General features: G+C 36.9%; 1 protein-coding gene across 1 annotated transcript in view; it reads left to right on the top strand.

Moving 5' to 3' along the window:
- FER (FER tyrosine kinase) overlaps positions 1-15,453 on the top strand; it is a 170,648-nt gene that overhangs the window by 54,925 nt on the left and 100,270 nt on the right. The window contains exon 10 of the mRNA XM_050912701.1: positions 14,227-14,319. Within this exon, the coding sequence (XP_050768658.1) occupies positions 14,227-14,319 (93 nt within the window). The remainder of the gene's footprint in view (positions 1-14,226; positions 14,320-15,453) is intronic.

Genomic DNA, 15,453 nt, shown 5'->3' with positions numbered 1-15,453 from the left:
TGAAATGTAGTTTTATAATATGTGGTGAAAATTAGTGAGGAAATAAGGATTTTCAACCAAGATGACTGAAGTATCGTCTCAGTTACTTTCTTCAACATATTTATTAAGAAGTTGATGCATTGAGTTGTATATACCCATAATCTGTACAAATTATTGATTCTTTTTTGCAAAGGGGAGTGAAAGAGGCTTCTTCTGTAAGAGAGAAGGCTGGTCTTTGATTTGACAAGCAGCTTGAGGATGCTTAATAGGTACTACTGATGAACGTTGAGGAGAGACTTCTTGGTCAGACAGTCCCCGTTTAGTGAGTAATGACTGAAACATGTGAAGGACTCCTTCTATTGACCACTGAGCATAACAGCTCAAAGTCTTTTTGCAATTCTGCAGAAGAAATGCTGCCTAATTTATTTTGGCACATTGTGCTAGATAACAATTTATGAACTTCACCTTGGATAGGATTGAAATCTGTTACTCTCTGGTACTGTTGCTGAGACTTGTACACTGAGTCTTTCCTCCTTGATGTCTGTACTTTCAGAATAGTCTTGTTTGCGTTTATAGTTTATACAGCTGTGATCTGAGGTATAACATGAGTTCAGTGGACCATAGGCTTTACTCAGAGTAGAATCTGAACACTGCCTATTTATTGGGTTTGCAATTTTGTTGTTCTGTTGTTTAAATTGGCAGATATTTGTGGTGTTGTTTACTTAATGTGTAAAAACGTCTAACACTGTGTTGGTTTGCAGTTTCCCTTATTTGAAAAAGTAGTGGGTATTTGTGTATTATGCATGTCTGTTCTGAACAAAAATACTAGTATATTTCCAGTAGTTATGCCAGTATATATTATTTATAGAAATAAAAGCTTAATTTTAAATTGGCACCCTAGAAAGATTACTCATTAAGCCTACCTCAGATACGCTGCTAAAGTGGTGTGTTGCAGCTGTCACAAAGTTGCTCTGTCATTTTATCTATTAATATGCAAGCTGATATTGTTAATAAACTGATGCAGGGATCTGTGAAAACCAAAAGCAGACATGACATGCTGATTGTGCTAGCTGTCAAACAGAAATACTTGATCAAATTTGAATCTAGTTGTACTACAAAATCTTTCTGGTTATGAAAGGATTAGTTTTATTCTTTAATACAGCTAACATAAATGTGGATCTCGCTAAGAATCTGTTGTGTCCCGTCTGACTGAAGCTGTTCGGGGTTAAGTCCATGAAGCTTTGTTTTACTGTGATAAAACAAATGCATCCTCTCACAATATGATTTTCAAAACAGGATACAATGACCAGTCCATGTTTAATAATGCTATTTATTGGGGGAAGAAAAAGGCTGTCAGATCACATAACGTGTAATGCTATTTCATGTCGCTTGATGTAGCTTTTGCCAGGGTGACTTCATTAAATCCAGTCACTGAGTCAATTAGAGCCAGTCAATGAGTCCTAAGAGGGATCTTCGTTGGTAGGTGCCAGTTTTTGGGTGGCGGTGTGGAGAGGGCAGAATCCAACAAATGTTACCTTAAACTGGTCAGAACAGTATGGTAATAAACTTACAGACAACGCACCTCTGGTGAGTTCACATAGTGGGTGGCTGGGGAGACCGGATTCTTCATGGGCCTCTAGGAACTTCCTTTGAGGTTAGGGGAGAACTTGGGGGTTCCCCACCTGCGATGGAGTACTGTCTTCTGTAGGTTGGCATGGACCTCTGCTAAAGTCCCTGCCTACAGCCTGGGAGTCTGCAGCTATCAAATATTTACTTCTTGGTGTCTTGTGAACCCTGAAGGAACTTATGGTTACTTGTGGATTTCAAGGTCATGCAGTATAGAGAGGATGTTCTCTGTTCCTTCCTTACATGTTGACTTCTGGCCACTGTTCCCCTAGCAGCTGTTGGCACTTCAGGGTATAGCTGCTTCAGTGCTTCTAATCGTTTTCCAGGGACGAGACTTTCTTGGGCTTAAGTGGCTAAAATCTGGACTCTACCACTAGATTTGTCAGACACATTTCTTTAGCAGGCATTACTGTGTGTATCTGTGACTAAAAAGCAACCAAATCCAAACTACAGCTTTTTGAATATATATTTAATGAGATCTGGAAAGACTATGTCATTCCGTCTGTTACTGAATAATGCACTTTAATTAAAGTAATTGACCTGTATACTAAGCACAGTCACTAACAGCATGCTGTATTCAGCTCATGCTATGTTTATAAATACTGTACTTGGATATCTTTTGGGCTGCATAACCCCAGTTGACACAGTTCTCTGCTTTGTTGGTTTATGCACAGACTACTTACTTCCGTAGCTTCAGTTTTCACTTTATGCCACTGGTACAGCATCCAGTTAGTTGCTTCAGTTGTCTATCCAAGTCTTCTCCTTTGGATACAAAATGTTGAAGTCTAAAGAGATGCAGTCCTCCTTAGAAAATCTCCTTTTGGAGCGAACCTTTGCTTGAGTTGAGGACAGATGAAACTTTGTTTTCAGTATCTCTGGGAAGAAACCCCTAAACTGGCCTTCTCATTGACCCCTTACTTTTGCCCTGTATTCCCTGTATTTTTCTGGAATGTCTTTTGACTAGCCTTCACGGCAGCAATAATTTGCCTGCTTGTAGCTTATAGCTGTAATTTTTCTCTTTGCTGCCTTCTGATCCCCTCCCTACAAACTGCCAGACAGATTTGCTGTATGAGATAATGTTTCGTCAGGATACTGATGCCGTTGTAGTCAGTGGGACTAGAGGAGGTTTGCCTGTGCAGATCAGGAATAAAGGATTGAAAACAGTTAATGCTTTGTGCCTTGCTGAAATGTGTCTTGGCTTCCTGTCTGCAATTTTGGAGGTTTAAAATAACCAGAACACAAGTTTTTGCTAGTAATGAGAAAAGGAGAACAGTTTGTGTTTCTCAGTCTGCAGGGTATGTAAGTATACATAGATTTCTGGCAAGCCTATTACTGTTATTTTAAGTTTGTGGTTAGTAAAGATAATTTTCGGTTCCAGGTGGCATTCTTTGGCATGTACACTGCTCTCTCCAGGGATTCACCAACATGCTTGTAGTAGTCATTGTTTCCTTACTTCAGCTACTGACCGTTGCAGAGACCATTAGGAATTGAGATTTTTTGGCCATTTTGTGCAGCACTTTTTATGTTCAATAGTCTGGATCCTCACGTAAAAATGCCTGGAAGTTGTATTTATATCTGCTTAATCTGCTGAGTTCATTGTGTGGTGTACTGTATGTGTAGTTTGGTACTTAAGCTGCCTCCCCTGTAAAGTTGTTCATGCCTTGTGCAAAATATAGCCTAGAGGTTCTTCAACTGTGGCTCTGCATTATTAGCCCATATAGCTGTCTTTCACCAATTTTTTCCTCTGTTAAATTTGCCCTGTTTTGATGGCTCTCTTGAACATAGGTCAGGAGGGATGACTCTACCTCTTTTTATTAGGTCAGTGATTGTAATGAAGTTCTATTAGTCCTTAAGTAATATTTATCGGTTTGAAGAGTTAGATGTTAACTTTTTTAAAAGTTAAGCTATCTACTGGCCAGCTAAAACTTTACCATTCAATCGAGGAAGTGCTATTATGGAATATTGTCATTTGTTAACAAGTCTGTTAGGCACTGTCTGCCTTCATACTTTTTGTGGCAAAATGAGTGTATGAAAACTTCAGGACAGAATTTATTTTCTACACTAATGTCCATCTTTGGTGGAAGAAAACTTATCAGTTGATGTTTTATCACAATTCATTCAAATAGAGATGAAGTTTTCCAAATACTAGTAATGCAGCGTAACACGTGTGTATTTAAAAGAAATCCATTTCTTCCGTTACCTTATCAAGAATTTTCTTTCTAGCTCAGATTTTGGTTTTTGTTTTTTAACTTGGAAGGCGGATGGCAAGAACAATCTGTGTGTGTGTGTGTGCGCATGTATACAACCAGTTTTAAAACATATTTCACATTGAAGACTTCATTGCTTCAAATGACAGCTATAGTGTTGATCTTGATTACAGCTCTGGGGCAGCAGTTCTAGCGTTACTGTATTTCTCTGTTCTTCTGTAGAATTTGGGTCATACACGCCTGAAACTATTTCAGCTGGATGTATACAGTAATAAAGTACAGAATAAAACTAGCCTCTTTGCATCAAAAATACTCCTAAGAATTGTTAACTTTAAATGATTTGTGGATGCATGTGTATTTCTAACTAGTAAAGCATGTGCTTTTCGTAGCTATCTGACAAACTGTAATGTTTAGATGATGGAAATATAAAATTTCTTCACAGTTGGTTTGCTTTGCATATTTTGTGATCTCTTAACATTTTTTCTTTAACATAGTTTGAGCTTTTGGGTTTTTTTAAATTTATGATTATATTCTTGAAATTTCAAGTCACATTTGTGAGATCTCACTGATTCACTGATTGCTTATTGTGATGTTGTTAGTGTATGTAACTGCCAAACCATAAACACCGGTGTTGTGGTTTAATGCCAGCCAGCAACTAAGCACCACACAGCTGCTCACTCACTCCCCCCCTCGGTGAGATGGAGGAGGGAATCAGAAGAGTAAAAGTGAGAAAACTTGTGGGTTGAGATGAAGACAGTTTAATAGGGAAAGCAAAAGCCCCGCATGCAAGCAAAGCAAAACAAGGAATTCATTCACTCCTTCCCATCAGCAGGCAGGTGTTCAGCCATCTCCAGGAAAGCAGGGCTCCATCACGCATAACAGTTACTTGGGAAGACAAACGCCATCACTCCAAACGTCCCCCACTTCATTCTTCTTCCCCCAGCTTTATACGCTGAGCATGACATCATATGGTACGGAATATTCGTTTGGTCAGTTGGGGTGAGCTGTCCCGGCTGTGTCCCCTTCCAACTTCTTGTGCACCCCCAGCCTGCTCGCTGGTGGGGTGGGGTGAGAAGCAGAAAAGGCCTTGACTCTGCATAAGCACTGCTCAGCCATAACGAAAACATTCCTGAATTGTCAACACTGTTTCCAGCACAAATCCAAAACATAGCCCCATACTAGCTACTATGAAGAAAATTAACTCTATCCCAGCCAAAACCAGCACAGCTGGTTTCTAGGCTAAAAATTATATCTGGCTTAGGAGATGAAAATGTTTGGAAATAGGGAGAGTATTTGAAGAAATGTAATACATTCCCATTTGATTTGTATACTCTTACCTCACCTCCATTCTTGACTGTGGTTCAGGTTGCTTTGGTCAATTCTTGCCTGGAACAGTGGCAGTAGTTCATTCACTGCTCTTTGGCTTGTTGTGATTCTTCGTTTTCTTGAGCAGCAGCACAGCCTGAATGTTGAGCAAGATGTTGTCCTGGCAGATGATGACTTTGACCAGCAGCTAGTTCATCATCTTGATTTTTTGGATGGTGAGCTGCCAGAAGACGTGAGAAGATGTAGGTGTTCTTGCTTTTGTGAACATTAGGTACTGCAGTACAACTAGGAACACTCAATGTAGTCTATTTTATGTTCTCCCGTTGCAACTTCATTAACTTACACAGAATTATAGCAAGAGAGGCCTTGTGTGTATATGCGGGGGTCTCTTACTGTGATGTGGCAATGACAACCAAGGAGGATAAGGATCATGGTATGACCAGGTGCTTCCCTTTCATCTATAGCAAGTGCTGTACGGACTGAAATTTGATCATTTTTTATTACTTGAAACTAGTAAAGTGGTAGTGTAAGAATTAATAAAATACTTGTACATTCAGTTAATAATAGCATTATTGATTAGTAACAGTGCTCCTGAAATCAGTGAAACAATTCATATCTGAACATTTACATACCAGCCTGAGATTTTTGTAGGATGGAAGCCTTCATTTTTCCTGTTACATGTTTCCCCAGTTACATAAGGTAATGGCATTTAAGGTTAATTTTTCAAAAATATGTATTCATTCTAAATTTGGCTCTAAGCTTTCAAAAGTCTGAATTGGTTTGTTAAATTGCCTTTATTGAAATGAGGTTTCTTTTATTTGGCATCATTATGTGATCAGTGGATGGAGGTGTATTAGGATTTAGAGGTGTACAGATATATTCATTAAGTAAAGCAGGAATTCCTTACTGAATTTCAAGAGCCTCTCTATCTACCTTGCAAAAGCCTTTGTCTGGCTACTTTTTCCTTCCACAAAAATAGCTACTGGACAGGATCTCAGTGCCTCAGCTTATGTGCAGTAGATTTAGTCATCTTCTCTAGAGCACAGTTGACATTCTTAATGATAATTAGGTGAAATCAAAATCCTATCTTTTTTTAAAATAAAAAGGCTGTTTAGTATATAATAATTAAAATGTACCATGTCTCTGGAAACATTATTGCTAGCCCCCATTAAGAGGTACTCTTCTTCCTTAAAGACCTCTAGTACATATTTGTGTATTTGGAAGATTTACTAATCATTTCAAAGATGAAGGTGACATTTCCGTGACATTTCATATGTAGCTTGAAAAATTGGTCCTCTGAAACTCTAATTAAAACGGAAAACATAGTGCAGACAACTTAACTGTACATTCTGTTCTGATAGATAGTAATTCAAAAAGAAAGCAAAGGGTTGATCATAGTATTCATGCTCTTTTTTTAAAAATAATTTATTTACACAGAGTGTTTTCTGACATCTGAGGCTTTCCTAAGTAAAATCTGGCAAAGGCTTTCAGGTTTTTGTCTCCAAAGAGTTCACCAATCTGTTGTTTAATGCTCTTTCTTATTGCTGTTTCCCTGAACAAAAAAAATTACTTTCTAGCCTGTGTTGCACCTTCAAGATCCTGGTATATAAGTAATCATATGCGTATAAGTAATCACAAGAGCAGAAGACTTCATTTGGAAATAAAGCAAATATTTTTTTATAGTAAGTTGAGTGAATTCCTTGACTTGTTATAAATTATACATATTAATTCTAACAGTCTTTTTTTTTTTTTTTTTTTTTTTTAATATTAGCATCATATTGTGTAATTACATTCCTGCAGACCAGATTGTGGTAACAGTGCTTGATTTCACATATACCAGTAATGAACTCATAAGGTCTAAATGTTCCTGAAGATATCAGGTCACTATTTACTTAGTGATCAAAACCAAAAAATATGCTGGAAATTTTCAGGAAAGGAACAGTGAATAGAGAAGAAAACATTACATCACTGTATAAATTAATGCGCACCTGCTTCCCAAATGTCATAGAACTGCAGAATAATTTAAATTGGAAGAGATCTCAGGGAGGCCATCTGGTCCTGCTTCTTGCTCAGAGCAGGGTCATCTTTGATGTTTTATCAGGCTGCACAATGCCTTGTTGCAGTTGAGGTTCTAGCAGCTCCAGTGACAGGAATCTCTCTGGGCAACCTGTTTCAGTATTTGATCACTGTCCTCATTGTGAACTTTTTTTCAATATCTGGAAATTTTCTCAATGCAAATCGCCTGTTGCTGCTTGTCCTTTTGCTGTGTACCACCTAGAGTAGTCTGACTCCATGTAACCACTTTTATTTTCAGCTCCCTAAATTACAAAATTGATGTAGGAGAATTCAGGAAGGCAAAATAATGCTCACATATGTGGAGGAGCTTCTGTAGAATTAATGAATAGGTAGATTGGGCTTTTCAGACTTGAAAAAGCAGACCGAAGGGGAATGTGATAAAGATGTATACAATGTGTTGCGTGTTGAGTGATGTGGAGAAAGTGAATAGGGAATAATGGTCATTTACTGTCTTTTCAGAAGCAAGAAGTAGGGGCCATCAAATAACCACAGTACGGAGATGATTCAAAGCAAGCAGACAAACGTGTTCTTCAAAAACATGTAATTAAGTTGTGCAACTGGTTGCTACAGCAGTGGGTTGTAATGGTTTGTATAGATTCAGAAAGCAGCTGAAAAAATTTATGGAAGGAAAATCCTTCCATGACTGTTACATGTAGAAATATCACATCTTACACTACTAAGGCAGATCTTATACCACAGATCTTCAGAGGACAAAGATATGTTCTGAAGAATTATCCTTCTCCTTTTCTTACAGGCCATTAGGCCACTGGCATGGCCTGGGATGTATCTTTGGTCTGAAAAAATATAGCTGTTCTTAAATTTCACACCAATAAGTCTTGTTTTGCAAGCTACCCCCTGCAATTCAGAAGGTGGAACATTAATTTTCGTCCAGTGCAATGTTTTACAATATGTGTATGTCAATTATGCATCATTTCTGCTGCTTTGGAAGGTGTTACTTGTGTTTAAAACAGAAAATGTTACCTTATCAAAAAATTATTTTTGAATAGCTGTGTTGTTTAATTGGTTTCACTGTGTACTTGAGATATTTTTAATTAGCTTTGAATGATTTAATTTTTAATAACTCTATCTTAAGTCTTCATGGCTCTGCACAGTGCTGCTCCCAATTCTAGATATCTACAATAGCAAACTAAGAAAATGCATGTTATAATTCCTGGGAAGGTGCTCCGAAGATACATGATGTGCTCAACTCAAATAATCAGCTCATATTCAGCCAGCAGCTTGTTCCGTGTGCGAGTGCCGTGTTAATAGTTTAAAATACCCTGTTTTGTTTGGTAAGGACAGCATGATTCTTTATCTGGTTTTCTACATGTGGTCTTTCTGAGATACCCAGTTTTGTCATGGATGAGAAAAAAAAAGCCTTTTGAGGTATGAGATTAGTGTTATTTCTGAAATCAAATCATAGACGTCAGGGACATCAGACATGTTCTACTGTATGTTCAGGTTTTAATATACATCAGCATTTACATCTCCTTTAATATGTGCTAATACCTATAAAAGAGACACACAAAGATTTTGTGGTTAGTGTATCTACTCATCAATAGGCAGGCCAGAGTTACTGTCTAAGTTTATTACATGTTTTTGGGGCCTCTCCTAAACTCTTCATCTCCACTGCTAAAGTGGCTAATGCAGAGGATAATTTTCAGAAAATTATTTTCTCTAAAGCGTCGTTGAAGAATTCTTGCTTACGAAGCACAAAACTCCATTCTCATGCCAGACATCTATAGCCTTCTAAAAGCAAAAATTTTCCTTGTTCTCCCCATTATCTAAATTTGAAGACTTAAGATGAATGTTGTTCTGGCACCTTTTTCATCAGGGAAATAGTCTCTTCAGACCAGAAATGAAGCTAGCATTCTGTCCTGGTTTCAGTTGGGGTGGAGTCAATTTTCTTCCTAGTAGCTGGTATAGTGTTATGTTTTTGATTTAGTATGAGAATAATGTTGATAACACACTGATGTTTTCAGTTGTTGCTAAGTTATACTAAGTCAAGGATTTTTGAGCTTCTCATGCCCAGCCAGCAAGAAGGCTGGAGGAGCACAAGAAGTTGAGAGGAGACACAGCCAGGACAGCTGACCCAAACTGGCCAAAGGAATATTCCATACCATATGATGTCATGCCTAGTATATAAACTGGGGGGAGTTGGCCAGGAGGGGCGGATCGCTGCTCGGGAACTAACTGGGCATCAGTCAGTGAGTGGTGAGCAATTGCATTGTGCATCACTTGTTTTTTGTATATTCTGATTCTTTCAGTATTATTATTGTAATTTTATTATTATAATTATTATTATTTTCCTTCCTTTCTGTCCTATTAAACTGTCTTTATCTCAACCCATGAGGTTTTTTTTTCCCCCCTGATTCTCTCTCCCCCATCCCACTGGGTGGAGGGAGGGAGCGAGCAGCTGCGTGGTGCTTAGTTGCCAGCTGGTGTTAATTCATGACACATTCACTTTATGAAAAGGAGAGCATCTTAATTGCTCTGGCAGATACTGTCTGGTATGTCTTTTTTATCTGTAAGTTCATTGAATATATCATTTGCGATAACTACCAGGAATTCCTCCCTTCTGATTTTATCTTAGAGCTCTTGTACTGTACTGAAATCGTTTTTATCAAAATCTCTGAAGACCAGTTCCCTAGCCAAATCTCAGAAACAGTACTATCATGCTCATCTTACAGATATCACTGATTATGCTCTTCTAATTGAAATCTCCTTTTCTCCTGAGAGTGTTTTTTCTTTCAGTTGGAGAGTCCTCATCATATTTCCTCTAAATTTCCTGTGAAAGTTCTCTAATTTCATTTGCAAGCCCACGTTCAACTTCTGTATCCATGCTGATGGTTCGTATCTGACTCATTAGGCAGTCTTTCTTTGAATGGAATAATATTGAAGTATTGGCCTATTTATATCGCCTATATATACATGTCTGGCTAGTGTTTTTAGCAATATTCAATATATACCGTATTGTCCATTGTCCCTCTTATTGCTGATCTTCTACCTTTTGATCAGTAGAGATAGTGTTACTATTTGCCTGTCCCTCAGAAGTATTAATTCTATTTTATCTTTATCTTAGATCTCTCTCCAGTTTCTTACTTCCTTGCTTTTCCAAAAAAAGTATAGATTTTTTTTTCTTATAATAACATCTAAGATACAGCCATTTTTCTGGATTTATACAGCTAAAAAGCTTTTTTGGGCTTTTACGTTATGCAGTTCAATTTAAGCAAAATCTTTTGCCCTGTTGCTTTGTCTTGCTCACGTTCATTCAAAATACCATTGCGAATGTGATTCTTACAGCCTGTCATTTTGATTGTGTCACATTTCTGGGTGTATTGTATTATTTTTCATGCACTCTAAGATATGCGGTTATTTTGCCCTGTGACAGAACTGTATGTCTCGCAAAAAGGAGACTTTTGCCCACAAGACCCTAACGGTTGTAGAGCATGACCATAGAAAGTAAATTCTAGTGGATAATCCATTAAAATGGACAGGACCTCATGTTGCACAAGATCCCCCAAAGTAAGCATACGAAACACAGAAGCTCGGCTTTCTGTTTATCGTATATAAAGATGCATCTGAGGAAGTCCTCAGGCAAAATAGGGAGTGCTTCACTTGTCCCAGCCATAAAACAGCTGTTTGTATTCCATATAGAAGTTCATCGGTCTTGCATCGTTCCAGGGTAAGTAGTTGGATTTTCAGCAGTTTTGCTAGGTGTACTTGTCCAATGGATAGAAAAGTCATGACCTGTTCTAAGTGCCAGTCCCACTTCTGGTGGAGATTCATTTTAATTTGTTCTGGAGGGTGATTAGAAATATGGCTAGTCCTAAAAGGGAAATATCAGTCAGTGCATTTTTCATAAGTCCTTGTATGATGTGCTCTCATGCCACAGGTACATTTAAACACAGTCAAAGAAATAGATTAAAAATGTTTTCTAGTGACAGTATGTATTTGCATACATATCTAGCTTCTTAATGGTAAACTACAATTTATTCTGCAGTAATTCGGTCGTTGCATAAAATATTATGGTCCACAGATTAGTTTTCTTTTTAATGAAATTGGTGTAATATAAAATAAAGGAAGTGACAAATCATGCTACTATTTTGCTAATAGCTCTGAAAGTAATTCATTTAAACCAAAATGAAACTGAATCAGCTAATATGTTTTAGTAGCTGCATCGTATATGCTAGCAAGCATACTACTCCATAATGCTCTCTACAGCATCCCTGATGCAGGACTCCTAATTCCTTTCCAGTGTCCTTCTCAAGTTTGTTAGTCAAATACTAACATGTCTTATGAGTTTGTCTGAAGCGTATGTGGTAACTACATAGCCAGCATGGTTGTGGTGGTTGGTCAGATATCTGATGTTTGTTGGAATGAGTATTGTGTGGAATTATAATGAACTGTTCTTCCTGAGGACACAGAGTGTCTCTGCTCTCTGTTAGCTTCCTTCAGAAATTTTAAATAACCTAATATCCTGAGATGATCCTTTCGTGTACTAAATCCTTTGCTGAATTGTGAGGGCCTTGGCTGAGAGATTCAAAATTTAATGTGGGTAGGGTGGAGATCACTGCAAGACAGCTCTGATATGTATTTCCTTTTATTTTGGAAAGCAGACTTAAAATAACACCCTGACATAACTAATAAGACTGTACACACATATAAAAAAAAAAAGTAGATGGGCTGTTCTGGGTTGTATTCTTATACTAGTTTAGGAAAAAATTTATACTTAATATGCATTAAAAAAATCTCTTCACACTGGTGAATATACTATTCTCAGTGAAAACTGGTTTCCCGCAAGATCTAATGGATCCTTCTGAGGTGGTCTGCAGCTTGGCAATGGCAAAAAAAAGACCACTGTTGCTGCTTTTCAGTTTTATTCAGGTTCCCCTAAAATACTTAAACAGAGTAAATAAACTCCGTACAGGGTACAGTTGTGTTTGTCATGTGTTTGATAATGCCTGCTGTGCAGACAAGTTATGAGTCTTCATTGCTGTAAGATACAGAGTAGTTTCAGTATGTCAGAGGGAAAGTGCTACGAAAATACTCAACAGCGTTTATAAATGTATTGCAGTTTGAACAGGGCATGTGCTACATTTTGAACAAAGCCGAAGTTTATCCCTTAAATCTCCGTTTTAATGCTCATTCTATTTAATGCGACTGTTAGCCTCTATATATCATTTGGTGGTGCTTATCGAAGTCCTCTGGTGGCCCAGTCCATGAGTCTTTCTGGTACTTTGAGTCAAAAAACCCCCCTCTTGTTAAAAACATTTTTCAATAAGGAGAAACTGGTGAATGTAGAACTTCCCTTGTAGTTTGATGTTGTCATTAGATAAGCACGCTTTTCATGTACAATAGAAAACTCCTGAGTTTGTTTAGGGGAAGTGTAATGGAATTCATGCATCTTTTGGTAACTTATTTTTTCCTGACATATAAGAAATATACATTTAATTGCAGTTAAATCTCATGGCTCACTTCTGAAGAGATGTGTGAAATGAGCGGATCATTCCACACCCAGCATGCAAGCAAAATTAGACTCTCTGTCCCCCCATGGTTAATGAGATTTTTTTTGTGTGTGTAGCCAGTTTAATTCATCAATATTATAAAAATAAAAATCAGGACTCAGCACAGAGTTTTTTATTATAAGAAAATTAGTTGGCATACAGTATTACTTCATTCTGATAAAAGGAATAAAAATGTTACTGATGGGCAAGTGGGCACATAGTTAACGAGTATTTCAGTGACTAATAAACCCCCTATTAGTGTTTTGTCTGTTTGACTGGTTTTTGCACTGTTTCTTCACTGCATACATATTAAGGCACATTGCAGAATTTTGCTACCAAATAAATATATTTTACTAAGACAATGTTTAACCTATATCCTGTAAACTAAATTGTATTTGGGAGTCATTTTCAAACACTGATATATTCTGTATACAAAATGGATAGATTTTGTTGCTTATTTGGAAGTCCTGGAATAAACTGAAGCTGCTTTTATTACTTTATCAGATTTTCAGTTTCTTCAGTCAAGAGTGTACGTCCAAAACTTGGTGGCAATTTTTCTTTCTAACACTAGCAAACAGTTGTAGTCTGTCTCCATTATCAGTTTCTTACAGTTTAGGTAACCTATAGCTAATTAGAATGAGGTTGTTAATGTGTGGTCTCTCTGCTTCAGGTTTAATTACTTTGTAAATACTCATTAAAATATCTTGGCTGTTTCTGAGGGTGATTTACCAGCAATAAACTCAGTTTGTCAGTGTTAATAATACATTTTTGTATTTTTTGAAAGATTCTTTGATATAATTTTGAGAGTTAATGATGTCAGAGATTAAGAAATACAGTCTTTGGACTAAGCCAAGTTATGAACACCTTGGAATTTACACTGAGTTATGCTGAAGTAGAGATGCTTAAAGGCTGTTTCAGTGTTCCAGTTAGAGCCCTCTCCTTACAGAATTTAGAATCCAGATGGTGGCTACACCTATGGTTTACGGTAGTGCCAGAAAACAAACGGATCCTATAACTTGCACTGATTGGTCCTAATGTTGACAAATAGTATAATGTTAGTGAAAAACATGTTAAAGGAAAAAAAAAACCCATATATTAAGTGGATAATGTACATATGTATTTTTGTTTTAATGTGTGGGCTTGTTTTTTTATTACAAGGTTTCAAATCAATGTCCTTCTAAAATAATGGGTATTTCAGGAGAACTGAGAATTATGTCCTTTGTTTTTAGGGTACGAAAGAACTTCCGTTCTCTTTATAGTTAACAATAGTGATACTTAAAATAATTGCACAAAATATTTAAGGAATTACAGAATTTGTCAGCAGTTAAATTGATATGAGTTAGCTTAATCCCACTGATGTTGACACTTACTGGTTTGTATCAGTAGAGGCTCAGCCCCTATCTTTTATTTAAGTAAAATCCAGGAGTCTACATTCCACGTTCTCCAATAATTGAATTATCATACCAATTTACTTGTTTTCACTGGAGTACTGCTTTTTCTCCTAGGACAAGAAGGACAAAGTCTCAAGATTTGACACTATACGTCATTCCATAGCTGGAATTATAAGGTCTCCAAAATCCATGTTGGGCTCATCATCGGTAAGTAGTATCAGTAAAGTAGTGTTGTACTACATTCTGTTATTTTTACAGCTTAAGTAGGACTTTTTGTCTGAAGCATCATGCATTTTCACCTACATGGACAAAAATTATATTAAAGTAATGTTACAAAAACACTGTTCTGATTAATCAGCAGACATGATAATATTGTGGCATAATAGTATGTCAGAACAACTTGTTGCACGTTAGGAAAAAAGGAGAATTTGTATGGTCTTTGCAGCTCCCAGACTGGTGCTATACTTTTAAGAGTACTCTTCCCAGTGAGTTTGATTTACTGGAAATGCAGTGTATTATGATATTCTGTAGTAGATCCGATGGTCATGCGTGTTTTCCCCATTGGTGCAATAATTATATTCCCTGTATTTGTTGTAAAGGCACCAGTATATAAGGATATTATTATTATTATTATTACTACTACTACTACCACTACTACTTCTTCCTCAATAACTGGTACTGTTTAAGTAATTAGGTATTATACATCTTGCTTCAATCCCCACTGAAAGCGGTTGTTGAGTATCTCTTACTTCTATATGGCTTTTGTTCAGGTTCCCTAATGGATGGAGAAACTTTCTTGTTTCTTTTGCTTTTGTATTACCTCTGTTTGTTTTCATATAGAAGCTTGCAAGACGAGTTAGAATACATGAGCACCTACTTAAGGAGGTGTCAGATTTTACTTGAAAACCTTCCTCCTGTGTTTCCCTGAAGTGGAACATGTGATCCATCCCAACCTTCCCAATTAAAAAAACCCATAAAAACCAAGCCCCCAAAAACCAAACAAAAAACCCAATGCAAAAAAAGTTGGGAAGAATTTTAAAAAGTTTTTAAAACTGCCTTTTAATTGTGATCTTGTCACCTGAAACATTAGCTCAAAATAACATTTTTTAGAAAACTTTAGAATGAATGAGCCTTCTATTTTATGCTGCAGGATTGCATCCAAGGACCCATTAAAGTACCCAGTAAACTTTATTTAAGCTAAACAATATTCAGAATGTATGGAAGAGGTTACAGTTGTGTGTATGTGTGTATGTATATGTATATACATGGGTATACATATGAACATTGTATATATTGATAAAGGAATGGAATAATAAATATGATAATGAGATAAAATTAGGA

Source organism: Gymnogyps californianus, chromosome Z (assembly GCF_018139145.2).
Source record: "Gymnogyps californianus isolate 813 chromosome Z, ASM1813914v2, whole genome shotgun sequence".
In the NCBI taxonomy this organism is placed as follows: Eukaryota; Metazoa; Chordata; class Aves; order Accipitriformes; family Cathartidae; genus Gymnogyps; species Gymnogyps californianus.
The sequence above is the reverse complement of the archived record's forward strand: the minus strand, read 5'-3'. Positions and strand labels throughout refer to the sequence as shown.